This window comes from Stenella coeruleoalba (genome assembly GCF_951394435.1).
Source record: "Stenella coeruleoalba genome assembly, chromosome: 4".
NCBI classification, from domain to species: domain Eukaryota; kingdom Metazoa; phylum Chordata; class Mammalia; order Artiodactyla; family Delphinidae; genus Stenella; species Stenella coeruleoalba.
In genome coordinates, this window is record NC_137149.1 from 120,531,603 (window position 1) to 120,546,517 (window position 14,915).

Consider the following 14,915-nt stretch of genomic DNA (forward strand, 5'->3'; position numbering starts at 1 on the left):
AAACAATGGTCTCTTGCCTCTTAGGCAGGTCCAGACTTTTACCGGACTCCCTCCTGGCTAGTTGTGGCTCACTAGCCCCTTCAGGCTGTGTTCACGCCGCCAGTCCTCTCCCTGGGATCTGACCTCCGAAGCCCAAGCCTCAGCTCCCAGCCCCCACCCACCCCAGCGGGTGAGCAGACAAGTCTTTCGGGCTGGTGAGTGCTGGTCAGCACAGATCCTCTTTGTGGGAATCTCTCTGCTTTGCCCTCCGCACCCCTATTGCTGCGCTCTCCTCCACGGCTCTGAAGCTCCCCGCCTCCGCCACCCACAGTCTCTGCCCACAAAGGAGCTTCCTAGTGTGTGGAAACCTTTCCTCCTTCACAGCTCCCTCCCAGTGGTGCAGGTCCAGTCCCTATTCTTTTGTCTTTGTTTTTTCTTTTTTGTTTTGCTTTACCCAGGTACGTAGGGAGTTTCTTGCCTTTTGGGAAATCTGAGGTCTTCCGTCAGTGTTCATTAGGTGTTCTGTAGGAGTTGTTTCACGTGTGGATATATTTCTGATGTATTTGTGGGGAGGAAGGTGATCTCCACATCTTACTCCTCTGCCATCTTGAAGGTCTCTGAAGTTTGTTTTACTTTTAAGCTTTGTTAATTGGTCCCAGAACAGCCTTTATTCTGAATGAGTTTTTCAAAATAGAAGTTTTATTGGGATATAATTCACATATCTTACCATTCACCCGTTTATTATGTATAATTCAGTGATTTTTATTGTATCCCAAGGTTGTGCAAACATTACCACTCTGTAATGTTAAAGTATGTTCATCCGCAAAAGAAGTACTGTAGTTATCAGCAGTCCTTCCTGATTTTTCCTGCTTCCCAGTACTGTAATCTAATTCTATTTGTATAGATTTGTCTCTTCTGGACAATTCATGTAAAGGAAAATATACAGTATGAGATCTTTTGTGGTTGACGTTTTTTCAGTTAGCATAATGTTTTCAGGGTCCACCCATGTTGTAGCATGCATTAATACTTCATTCCTTTTTATTACTAAATAATATTGTGGGGGTATATCACATTTTATCTATTCGTCAGTTGATGGTCATTGGGCTGTTTCCACCTTTTGGCTGTTATGCACAATGCTGCTATGAACCCTTCTGTACAAGGTTTTATGTGCACACATGTTTTTATTTCTCTTGGATATGTACCTAGAGTGGAATTGCTGGTAATATGGTAACTCTACATTTAACTTTTTAAGAAATTTCTAGATTGCTTTCCAAAGTGGCCACATCATTTTATATTACCACAGCTGTTTATGAGGATTTTGATGCCTTCATATTCTCTTGAACACCTGTTATTATCTGACTTTTTGATTATAGCCATTTTAGTGGGTGTGAAATGGTATCTCATTGTGGTTTGGTTTTGATTTGCATCTCCCTCATGACTAATGATGTTGAATGTGTTTTTGTGTGCTTATGATAAGGCTATTTATATGTCTTTTTTTGAGAAATGTTTATTCAGATCCTTTGCCTGTTTAAAAACTGAGGTCCCTTTAAATATATATATTTAAATATATAGTTTTTTAAAAACATCTTTATTGGAGTGTAATTGCTTTACAATGTTGTGTTAGTTTCTGCTGTATAACAAAGTGAATCAGCTGTATGTATACATATACCCCCATATTCCCTCCCTCTTATGCCTCTTATGCCTCCCTCCCACCCTCCCTATCCCACCCATCTAGGTGGTCACAACGTACTGAGCTGATCTCCCTGTGCTATGCGGCTGCTTCCCACTAGCTATCTATTTTACATTTGGTAGTGTATATATGTCAGTGCTAGTCTCTCACTTCGTCCCAGTTTACCCTTCCCCCTCCCTGTGTCCTCAAGTCCATTCTCTACGTCTGCGTCTTTATTTCTGTCCTGCCCCTAGGTTCTTCAGAACCAGTTTTTTTATGTGTGGATTTCTTGGCATTTTCTATGTTTAATTTTATATATAAGACGATATATTTGTAAACTGCCCTTATTTCTTTTCCTTGCATAGTGGCCCTGGCTAGATCCTCTAGTACAGCATCTTGAGGACATTATGCTATGTGAGATAAACCAGCCACAGAAGGACAAACACTACATGATTCCAGTTATATGAGATAGAAGCAAAGTCATAGAAACAAAGAGTAGAATGGTGGTTGCCAAGGGCTGGGGGAAGGGAAAAAAGGAATTACTAGTCAATGGTACTAAATTTTTAGTTATGCAAGATGAATAAGTTCTGGAGGTCTGCTGTACAACATTGTGTTTATAGATAATAATACCTTATTATCTGTTAATAATTATCTTATTACCTGTTAATAATTATTTGTTAATATCACTTAATACCCGTTAATAAGGTAGATCTCCTGTTAAGTGTTCTTACCACAATAAAATTAAAAAAAAAGTGGTGAAAGCAGACATCTTTTTTTTTTCCTGACCTTACGGGAGAAAGCATTCATTCTTTTACCATCAGCCTATGACATTAGCTGTCAATTTTGTATAGATGGTCTTTGTTTATTGAAGGGAGTTTACTTTTTATTCCTGGCTTGTCGAGTGTTTTATCATGAAGAGTTGTTGGATTTTGTCAAATGCTCTTTGTGCTTCTACTGAGATGATCATGTGATTTTTGTCCTTTATTTTTATTAATGTAGTATATTACATTGATTATTCAAATTTAAACCAACCTTGCATGTCTGGGATAATTCCACTTGGTTATACTTTATTTTCTCATCCATTTAAAAGACAAAAGCAAGAAAAATTTCTGAATCTTTGTTAATAGATGCACAATATAAAAAATGTAATTAAAATTTTATTTATTTATTTTTGGCTGCATTGGGTCTTTGTTGCTGCTTGTGGGCTTTCTCTAGTTGTGGCGAGCAGGGACTACTCTTCATTGCTGTGTGTGGGCTTCTCATTGCGGAGGCTTCTCTTGTAGTGGAGCACGGGCTCTAGGCACACGGGCTTCAGTAGTTGTGGCTCGCGGGCTCTAGAGCACAGGCTCAGTAGTTGTGGTGCACGGGCTTAGTTGCTCTGCTGCATGTGGGATCTCCCTGGACCAGGGATCGAACCTGTGTCCCCTGCATTGGCAGGCAGATTCTTAACCACTGCGCCACCAGGGAGGTCCCAAAAAGATGTAATTTTTAACATCAATAATATAAAGTGGGGGGGGGTGTGGAGATATAAATGAGTAGTTTCTGTTTGTGATTGAAGTTGTTATCAGTTTAGAGTGTTGTAACTTTAAGTTATTTTACATAACTTCCATGGTAACCACAAATAAAATACCCATAGAAGTTACACAGAATAAAAGGAGGAAGGGATCAAAGCATATAAATACGAAAAATGTCAATGAAATACAAAGGAAAACAATTAACAAATTACAATGAAGAAAATAGCAATACTAAGTCTTTCCCATTCAGTAATTATATTACATGTGACCAGATTAAACCTCCAACTAGAAAGAAGTAAATTGGCTGAATGGATTCAAGAAACAAAGTGCAACTGTGTTTTGTCTAGGAGAGACACACTAAGGACATACATAGGCTGAATGTGAAAGGATGGATAAAGATAGTACATGCAAATGGTAACCAGAAGAGAGCAGAGGTAGCCATACTTATAATCAGAAAAAGTCAAAAACTGTTACAAGAGGCAAAGAGGGAAATTATATAATGATAAAAGTGTCAGTTCACCAGGAAGATATAACAATTAAAAATATCTACACCTAACATCAGAACTCCCAAATATATGAAGCAAATATTGACAGAACTGAAGGAAGAATTATGCAGAAACACAATAATAGTAGGACACTTCAATATAGTGCTTTCAATAATGGACAGAACAACTAGACTGCAGATCAGTAATGAAACAGTTCTTGAACAATATTGATCCATTGCACCAGACAGACAAATATAGAACATCCTGCCCAACAATAGTAGAGTGAGTGCACATTCTTCTCAAGCTCACATGGAACATTCTTTAGGATAGACCACGTATTACCACGTAACAAGTCTTAACAAATTTAATAATATTGAACTCATACCAAGTATCTTTCTGACCACAGTGGAATGAAATCAGTAGTCGAAGGAAACTGGAAAATACACAGATATGTGGAAATTAAGCAACACAGTCTTAAAAAACTAATGGGTCAAAGGAGAAACTACAAGGGTAATTAGAAAATATCTTGATACAAATGAAATCTAAAATGACATACCAAAACATATGGGATGCAGAGAAAGCAATATGAAGAGGGAAGTTCATAGTGATAAATGCCTACTTTAAAAAAAAGAATGATCTCAAGTAAATAACCTAATCTATGCTTCAAGGAACTAGAAAAAGAAGAGCAAACTAAACCTGAAGTTAGCAGAGGAATGGATGTGGTAAAGATTAGAGCAGAAATAAATGAAATAGAGACTAAAAAAGAAATAGAAAAACTCAACAAAACTGAGTCAGGTTTTATTTTAAAAGACCAAAAAAACTGAGAAATTCTTAGCTAGAATAATTAAGGAAAAAAGAGAGGACTTAAAGTAACTAAAAGCAGAAATGAAAGAGTAGGCATTACAGCTAATGCTAGGAATATAAAAAGAATTATGGGACTACTATGAACAATTACATGCCAACAAATTGTATAACCTAGAAGAAATAGATGTTCCTAGAAACATACAACCTATCAAGACTGAAGAAATAAAAACCTGAACAGACTATCGCTAATAAGGAAATTGAATCAATAATCAAAAACCTCTGAATAAGGAAAAACCCAGGACTAAATGGCTTCACTGGAGAATTCTACCAAACATTAAAGAAGAATTAACACCAATTGTCCTCAACTCTTCCAAAAAATAAAGAGGAGGGAACACTTCCAAACTCATTTTCTGAGTTTAGCATTGCCCTGAAACCACAGCCAGACAAAGACACTACAAGAAAATAAAGCTACAGATTAATATCCCCGATTGATATTAATGCAAAAATCCTCAACAGTATTGTAGGAAACCAAATTCAAGAGCACATTAGAAGGGTCATACCCTATGACCAACTGGGATTTATTCCTGAAATGTAAAGCTGGTTCAACATATGAAAAAAAATCAATGTAATACGCCACATTAACAGAGTGAAGGACAAAAACTACACGATCATCTCAATAGATGCAGAGAAAGTATTTGACAAAATTCAACACCCTTTAATAATAAAAACACTCAACAAATTACAAATAAAAGGAAACTCCTTCAAAATGATAAGACCATATATGAAAAGCCCACAGCCAACATCATATGCAAGAAAAATCGGTTGTATTTCTACATACTATCAGTGAACAATCCGAAAAGGAAAATAAGACAGTAATCCCATTTATAATAGCATAAAAAGCAATACTTAGGAATAAACTTAACCAAGGGGGCAGAAGACTTGTACAGTGAGTGAAAAGTGTAAAATATAGCTGAAAGAATTAAAGAAGACACAAATAAATGGGAAGATATCTTGTGTTCATGGACTGAAGGACTTAAAATTGTTAAAAATGCATGCTACCCAAAGTGATCTACAGATTCAGTGTAGTTCCTATCAATGTCCCAATGGCATTTTTTTACAGTAATGAAAAATCCACCCTAAAATTTACATGGAATCTCAAGGGTCCCCGAATAGCCAAAACAATCTGAAAAAGAATAGCAAATTTAGAGGTCTCACACTTCAGGATTTCAAACATATTACAAAGCTACAGTAATCAAAACATTATGGTACTTGCTTAAAGAGAGATACATAGACTAATGGAACAGAATAGAGTCCAGAAATGAATCCTTGTATTTACGGTGAAATGATCTTCTATAAGGATGCAAAACCATGCAGTGGGGAAAGATTAATCTCTTAAGCAGGACTTCCCTGGTGGCGCAGTGGTAAAGAATCTGCCTGCCAATGCAGGGGACATGGGTTCGAGTCCTGTTTGGGAAGATTCTACATGCCGTGGAGCAACTAAGCCCGCAAGCCACAACTACTGAGCCTGCATGACACAACTACTGAAGCCCACACGCCTAGAGCCCGTGCTCTGCAACAAGAGAAGCCACTGCAATGAGAAGCCAGTGCACTGCAACAAAGAGTAGCCCCTGCTTACTGCGACTAGAGAAAGCCCGTGTGCAGCAATGAAGACCCAACACAGTCAAAAATAAATAAATAAGTAAATAAATAAATTTAATCTCTTAAGCACATGGCGTTTTTAAAAATGGATAACCACATGGAAAAAAATGAAGTTGGATCCTTACCTTCCATACATTAAAATTAACTCAAAATAAAGACTTAAACATAAGACCTACACATAAGATTTCTGCATGAAAACACATGAAGAGCTTCATGACATTGAGTTTGGCAATGATTTCTTGGTATGACACCGAAAAAAATAGGAAACAAAGACAGAAATAGACAATGCAATGAGACTTCATCAAGCTTAAAATCTTTTGTGCATTGAAATTTTTGTGCATCAAGGAACAGTATAAAAAGGCAACCCATGAAATGGGAGACAATATTTTAAACCAAATATCTGATAAAGTGTTAATAATATCCAGAGTATATGATGAACTCCTACAACTCAACAACAAGAACAACAAACCCAACTCATTTAAAAAGTGGGCAAAGGGGCTTCCCTGGTGGCGCAGTGGTTGAGAGTCTGCCTGCCGATGCAGGGGACACGGGTTCGTGACCCGGTTCGGGAAGATCCCACATGCAGCGGAGCAGCTGGGCCTGTGAGCCATGGCCGCTGAGCCTGTGCATCCAGAGCCTGTGCTCCGCAACAGGAGAGGACACAACAGTGAGAGGCCCGTGTACCGCAAAAACAAAACAAAAAGTGGGCAAAGGACTTGAATAGAATTTTTTCCAAAGATAATATATAAATGTGTAACAGGCATATGAAAAAATGCTCAAAGTCACTGGTCATCAGAGAAATGTAAATCAGAACCACAGTAGATAATCACCTTACACCCATTAGTGTGACCATTATTAAATAAAAATAAGTGTGGTTTAGGGTGTGTGGAGAAATTGGTACCCTTATGCAATGTTGGTGGGAATGTAAAATGGTGCAGCCTCTATGGAAAACAATATGGTGATTCTTCAAGAAATAAAAAATAGAATTACCACATGATTGAGCAGTCTTACTTCTATGTATATATCCAAAAGAACTGAAAGCAGGATATGAAAGAGCTGTTTGTACACCCCTGTTCATTGCAGCATTATTCACAATAGATAAGAGGTCAAAGAAACCTAATTGTCTATGGATGGATGAATAAAGAAAATGTGGTAGTATTTACAATGGAATATTATTCAGCTTTAAAAAAGAAAAAAACCCTGACACATCCTACAGCATGGGTGAATCTTAAGGATGTTATACCAGTCACAAAATGACAAATACTCTGTGACTCTCCTCGTTTGAGTTATATAAAGTAGTCAAACTCATGGAATCATAAAGTAGAATGATGTTTGCCAGCGTACAGGGGGAAGTGGAAATGAGTTGTTATTCAACGGGAATTTCAATTTCACAAGACATAAAAGTTCTAGAGATTTGTTGTACAATAGTGTGCTGTAGTTAACAAGACCGCACTGTACACTTAAAAATGTTTAAGATGGTAAATTTTATATTATGTTCTTTTTACCAAAATTAAAAAAAAGACAATACAATAAAAAAAAACATGCTGTGTAGGATATTAATTTTACTTTTTTTTTAATGTAAGGTTTTAATGTCAAGTTGACATGATTTCCATTATATCTTTAAAATGAATTCCGTCTACTTTAGAGGTAACTAAGCATGCAAGGCTTCTCTTAATTGACATTGTTAGGAAAATGATCAGTGTTCTACTTAAATTTTTATATTTCTGGTGATTTGTAGTTAATTTTTCTTTTTGTGGCCTATCTTAATTGTTCTACTTTTTATTAATTCTTAGGGTACATTTAAATTTAAAGCAGAAAGTGACCTGTTCCTTGCTGAGCATCACAAACTTTTATTGTATGATGGCAAACTCTCTAGTGCCATTGCATTCACATACAATCCACGCGCCACAGATGCCCAGCTTTGCCTCGAATCATCCCCTAAGGACAACCCTTCAATTTTTGTTCATTCACCACATGCACTCATGCTCCAGGTACTAGCGGTAATATTTTAAGAATATTTTTAATGGTAAATTTTGATGTATTATTGAGTTGTATTTGGTAGCTTCTGACATGTAATGTAATATTTTATTGTTCTTGTTATGTTTCATTTTGAATTGTTTTGGAAAAGAATCATTGGAATCTTTACTGTGTTTTTTTGTTTTACAAGGATGTGAAGGCAGTTTTAACACATTCCATCCAAAGTGCCATGCATTCAATTGGAGGAGTACAAGTGCTGTTTCCACTTTTTGCACAGTTGGATTATAGGCAGTATTTATCTGATGAAGTTGACTTGACTGTATGGTGAGTGCTTTTGTTTTTTCTTTCATTTGATGTGAGAGTTATTTTCATCACTGTTGAGCTGCACAATATTTTTTTCAAACTTTAAAATTTGTTACAGGGTTAAAAGAGAATAGAAAGAAATTTTTGAACTATAATTATTATAAATTCAGTTCAATAATAATAATATTAATTTAAGTTCTTTATCAGTAGGAAGTATGGAAGCTCTAAAAAAACATAATAATGTTTTTTAAAATAATTAATTTATGGCTGCGTTGGGTCTTGGTTGCTGGGCGCAGGCTTTCTCTAGTTGCGGCGAGTGGAGGCTACTCTTTGTTGTGGTGCGCGGGCTTCTAATTGCAGTGGCTTCTCTTTGTTATGGAGCATGGGCTCTGGATGAGCTGGCTTCAGTAGTTGTGGCATGTGGGCTTAGTTGCTCCGCGGCATGTGGGATCTTCCCAGACCAGGGCTCGAACCCATGTCCCCTGCATTGGCAGGTGGATTCTTAACCACTGCGCCATCAGGGAAGTCCCAATAATGTTATTTTCAAATAAAGTTAGACATAGTGATAATAGATTTATCAGAAATATATGTATTTTTGTCTAAAATATAGTTTTAAAATATTTTAAATGGTTATGCGGCAGTGATTTCTTATGGTAATTCATCTTTCCATATTTAATTATTATTGATTGCTAGTAAGTAATCTAAAAATTTTTGATTATGTTACATAATAAGTGATATGGTTTTTAAAAATTAGATCATAAATTTGGCACCTTTGTCTCCTTTGTTGTAGTGTTGAGTGTAGAAAAGGAAGAGACATGAATTCTAGGACAAGTTATTACAATGTTGGAAAGGGTGTCTAAATGAATTTTTCATGGCTGTATAATTTAGTGAATCTATTTATAATAAAGTAATTACGTTTAATTATTTGAGTGACTTTAATGTTTTTCGTTCTCCTTTTTTGAAATTCTCTTTCTAATTTCTACTTTTATGTGCGACTTGAGGTTTACTACCAATGTATATATTTAATGATGTAATAATTTTTCCAGATTATTTTTAGGCAATGGAATGACTTTTTTTTTAAAGGAATTATGTATCAAAGCTAGTATTGACTACATTTAAAAAATTTTAAATAATATTATTCTTGACATATTGCTACTTCATAAAATTTTTTTGCATCCTGGTCTAAAACCTTTATAACAGGGCTCAGTTTCTTTTTTTTTTTATTAAATTTCCACCATTATTGGAATTGCTGACAGTTAAAAGTACTTTTGTGGAGGAGGTTGGCTGTTCTCCCTTTCTTTGTGGGAATCTGTCAAGACTTTTGAGAAGGACTAACAGCCAACCTTATTCCATTCCATTTTGAGTATCTACAAGTTGTGAGGTTGGGAGCATGGCTGTAGTCTTACTACTTTACGATTTTTCTGTTGGGATAATGCACAAAATTCTTAAATTATTATTCAAGTACTTCAGTTTGTCTACAGCTTTACTTTCTTATTTCCCCTTTTATGAACCCTATGCTCTGTTCAAATTAGGCCAGTTTGGAGCCCTAACATATTTGGAGGCTATCTATCCTAGTCTGTTTGCTCCACATCTTTTCCTTCTATTTGGCCTCTAACACTCCAAAATTGAATACACTTGCTCATCTAAGTTACATCCATTCTTCAGGGCTTTAATATACTTATGTTAGTCATTTTATTACTTGTTTTTGGACATTCCTGATTTTGCTCTATTTCATGCATGTTTTTCATATTGTTTCTAAGTGATTCATTTATTAATATATTTGTGATAAAGGATATGAACTAAATATGAGTAATAAATCCTAATTTATTAATTAGGATTTATTTAGTAATAAATCCTAAATGAGTAATAAATCCTAATCTTACATTAAATTTTAGTCCTAAAATAATGTTGGAGGCAGTTTTAGTAGAGTGTCAATTTCCTTGGAATAGAAACTTTTTATTAAGGTTGATGAAAGACTGCATCTATTTAACCCCCCCCCCTTTTTAAAAATAGAATATGTTTTTTCAAACCAATATCTTTTTTCTTATTCCAGTTCAACTTTGCTGGCTTTTATCATGGAGCTGTTGAAGAACTCAATTGCTATGCAAGAGCAGATGCTTGCCTGCAAGGGCTTTTTGGTAATAGGATATAGTCTTGAAAAGGTAAAGTATCAAATGCTTTACATTTTTGATTCTTAATTTGCAGGCCATGAAACTTAGTCTCCTAAGTGGTTGAGAAATTCTGTCTGCAAGTGTGTCTCCCTGGTTATATAAAATTACCTAAATTAAAATAACCTTTTGTTGTTTTAACTTGCCCCCACTGCTTTATTAGAGGAATGTGGTATTGAGTCTCATGGCATCTTTAACTTTGAGCATATAATTTGTGGACCTACTTTTTTCTGGTATTGACAGCCTTTAATTTACTTACCTTGCCTTGTGTTGGTAGTGACCTTTGAAATATCTTCCTCTGCAGTCTTCCAAATCCCATGTCAGCAGAGCAGTACTTGAACTTTGCCTTGCATTTTCAAAATATCTGAGTAATCTGCAGAATGGGATGCCCCTACTCAAGCAATTGTGTGATCACATTCTTCTTAACCCAGCTATATGGATTCATACCCCAGCCAAGGTAACACATATATTGATTTTGTGCTAATATGTTCAGTAAGTTTTTGTACTTGAGAAGAGTGATAATTACGAGGATTTTCTTTTATCCTTTTACATGCTATTATGTAAGATTTCAGTGGAATGCATTTTTTGACTAAATATACTTTTGCAAGTCAGTATCTTTTCCCTCCCTTCCTCCCTTCCTAAAGCAATATCAGTATTTCTTTTTTAAAAAAGCTATAGTCTTTATTTTCTGTTGTTAAATCAAATAAAATTTTATTTGAGAGAGACTTTGATTTATCCTTACTAAACCAAAGTTGGATAGTTCCTGTGTAAATATGTTTCCTATCAACTGTAGCTCTGTTCTACTGCAAATATACATACATATATATCTATGTATCCATATGTATGTATGCATACATATATATAAATACATACTCACTGTGCTCTCTCCCCCTCTTTTATACACACATATATTCCTTCCACCAACGTGATGAGCTCTTGAGTTTAATTCTTACAGGAACAGCTGAAATGTCACCCTTTCTTGAAGGCTTCCATGATATACAGGTCACATTTGATCATTTTAATTTCACATTAATTCAAATTATTAAATACAGTTATATTTTACACAGTAATTTATTTAGTACTGTAACAGCAAATCAATTACATTAAGTGAACTAAGTGAATTTGTGATAAAATATATAAATAAAACCTTTGATAAATCCTAATGTTCTATTAAGTTATCCTAAAAATTTGATTTCCCCTCTCCCCCTCTCTCTTTTGGTTCACTTGCAAGTGTTTACCATTGTTCAGGTTGGAATAACACATACTTACTCTAGTTGTCAGAAAAAAATGTCTGCAGACTTTTCTGCTTTTCTGGAGTCATAGTATCTTAGTTTCAGCTGCTCTTTTCAAATGTTAAGGAGAAAAACAGCTGCTGACTCTGATTGCCATTTGGAAATAATCAAAGGAGGCAGCTGGAGGTTGTAGCTTTTTATCTCTGGGTTCAAATTTGACCTCTTTCTCTTCTATGACCCTCAGTCTTATTTCTTTTCAAGGATTGTTTCAAGTTACTTTTTAAACCTTTACTAAACACTTCTTTGTCTTACTAAGCAGCCTATTTTTAAGGCTTTGGGCCTCTTTTGAAGTGGTCAAAAAGCCTCTTCTTATGAGATACTTACTTGTAGGGGAATATTTAAAAATTTTCATTGTATCGTTTCCTTAAGTCCATCATATTATTACACTCTATTTCTTACCTTTTCCTTGTTAATAATTTTCTTTAATTTCCTCTTCAGAATTTGCAGTTGATTTGGTAATGTTAAAGTTAACTTTTGTTTCAGCCTCCTGCTTTGTGTATCCATGAGGGGTTATATGTAATTTTATTATAAAGGTAGTTATAACAAACGGCAGATGCAAAGTTTGTTTTGACCTGAAGGTCATACAGTTTGGGGGAGGAAGGAGCTTTTTAAGAAAAAGAATACAACATACTGCATGCAAAATTAGGTTTAGGATCTTGGAAGGAACATGTCTAGATGAGTGGGCATGAAGTTTAAGCTTCATTAGCTTCATGGTAAATTCACCTCTGGTTACCAAAGTTGAGGAGGGTATGATTGTATGAATCAATCTTTGCTTTTGGAAAAGGGTGCTCACAGTCATTTATAATATCTATTTAAGTTTGATCTGCTCAGAGACAGGCTTTGAAATGACCTAACAAGAGAGATGAATTTTCTTGTAGGTAGCAGTCTTTCACTTGCTGAGTGGCTACTTTATGCTGGGCACTGTGGATACAGTGGTGAGCAAAAGAGATCTGATTCCTGCGCTCATAGAATTTAGGTGTAATGGGAAAGACAGATGTTAGTGTGTAATTTGTGTGGTTATTAGATTATATAAAGAGTGAAAGAGGAAAGGTTTATTCATAAGTAGAATATGAATAATCTTGAGGTCTCCAATATGTTGCTGTTAAATCCTGTTCATTTTTCTTTAACTATAGTATCATTCTCGGTAGACTGACTTTCTCCACTTTTCCACATCTTAATTTATCACTTCTCGCCAGAATTCCTTTATGCTTTTAACATATCACTCTCATCAGATCATTTCTTAGCCTCCAAACTTGTAATGGTTCCTCGTTGTTTTCAGAATAAAGCATTAGGTCTTCACGCCAATTCTTTCTAGGCTTTCTTTGTGAAAAACTCACTTGTCCTCAATGTCTAGGTGGGTACAAAAGGTTATCCTAGAGCAGTGGTTCTTAATCTTGGCTGTCTATAGAATTAGTTGGGAGAAGCTTTTTGTTTTTTGGTTTTTTTTCAAACAAAACAAAACCAGAATCCCACTCCCTCCACCCTAGATTCTAATTTAATTGGTCTGGGACAGGACCCAGACATCGGTATTTTTAAAATGTTTTTCAGATATTTTAATGCACAGTCAAGAATGAGGATGGTTGTTCTAGATTTGGCGAAACTTTTTGTATCATCCACCGTTTTCCCTGTTTGAAATTTCCTCTTTTGTTCTGTCTACCTATTGTTCTACTCATCTTCAAAGGCTACCTTAATACTGCCTTTACTAGTGAAACTTTTCTTGACTGTTTTAGCTTACCCTAAAATAATTTCTCTGGCCTCTGAATTAATAGTATTTAATAGCTGTATGGCACTTGTTTGTTGCCACATGACCTTTCTTCTGTTTCAGTAGGTGAGGTGTCTTTATTACCTTTTATTTTTTCACTTAAATTTGTGTATTTTTTATATTCTCCATTAGATTTTCAGCTACTGAGGGACAGTGTCTATGCCACTGTATTTTCAATAATACAGTGCTGCACATATAGGTGGAGGTAAATATCTTCTGCATGACTGAAACAGCATGGTTAAGAATTTGAACCATGTCGTAGAAAGTGCTATGTATCCTCAGTGACAAGTAAGCTGGGCCCATCTATTTGAACAGCAGTGGCTACATCAAAGTAATGTTATCTTTCAGCAGGTCTGTGGATTATAGCATATTTATGGTTTTCTAAACTACAAGCATCTTCCAAGCCTCAATTTTAAGTGGTTCAGAATCTGCCACTCTTTACCACGTATGATTACTGATTGGCTCCCTAATTATTTAACCTTGATTGTTTATAGGGCATGTGGAAGATACACAACTAATTTTTATCTTTCAGGGTTAAAAATGGAAATGCCCTCAGTGTCTGGGAAGGTAACATAAATGTTCAGTTGTAAATGATCAGGAGTAGCGTGGGTTTTGGCCAAATTTAATACCGTACTTAGTATTGTTTAGTTTATAAGGTATTCTTGATTTTGATATGAAGGTAGACCAAAAGTGGTCCTTATTTTGTGCTATTATGAGTACTAAAGTATAATTGTTTTTGAATTTTAGAGACTGTAATTTTATAATTATAGTCTTTGTAGTAATAAGCTGTTGTAACAGAATCCTATTTTTCTAATAAATATTTCTTAAGGTAGGCTTTACATATTTGTATATGATTTTCTTTCTTTTGACTTTTTCTTACTTTTTTTGTTACTTCTACTTTTTTTTTTCTTTTGAGTTATTCCAGCTGCTAATTTTCTCTAAAACAGAGACAATTTTCTCTAAAACAAAGACCATTTCTAGCTTTTTCTAGTAGTAGGTTTGTTATAAAGAAGTTACATAAGTTCATGAATAATTGCTGATTGCTAAATAGAAACCAAACAGTTTTTTCCATGGAATAGTGCTGCAAAAATTTGATATATTTGGGGGTGTTTACTTTATAGTGCTACTGTATAAGAAGCATTTGCCTGCTTTTATTTTATAAGGAGTATGTGTGCCTGTATGTGTCAGTGGATATGTGTTATCTGTTAACATGAATGTTACTATCAAACTAAGCAGCTTGCTTTTTGGAACAAGTACGGTCCAAGTAGAGCAGCTGAGGGTATTCCTGGAAACAGAGGTAAAA

General features: G+C 35.3%; 1 protein-coding gene across 4 annotated transcripts in view; it reads left to right on the top strand.

Annotated features, from left to right (window-relative positions):
- Positions 1-14,915, top strand: part of LRBA (LPS responsive beige-like anchor protein) — a 725,574-nt gene that overhangs the window by 116,620 nt on the left and 594,039 nt on the right. For all 4 annotated transcript variants that reach the window (XM_079919265.1, XM_079919266.1, XM_079919268.1 and 1 more), the window contains 4 exons: positions 7,904-8,101; positions 8,278-8,411; positions 10,444-10,552; positions 10,863-11,015. In XM_079919265.1, the coding sequence (XP_079775391.1) occupies positions 7,904-8,101; positions 8,278-8,411; positions 10,444-10,552; positions 10,863-11,015 (594 nt within the window). The remainder of the gene's footprint in view (positions 1-7,903; positions 8,102-8,277; positions 8,412-10,443; positions 10,553-10,862; positions 11,016-14,915) is intronic.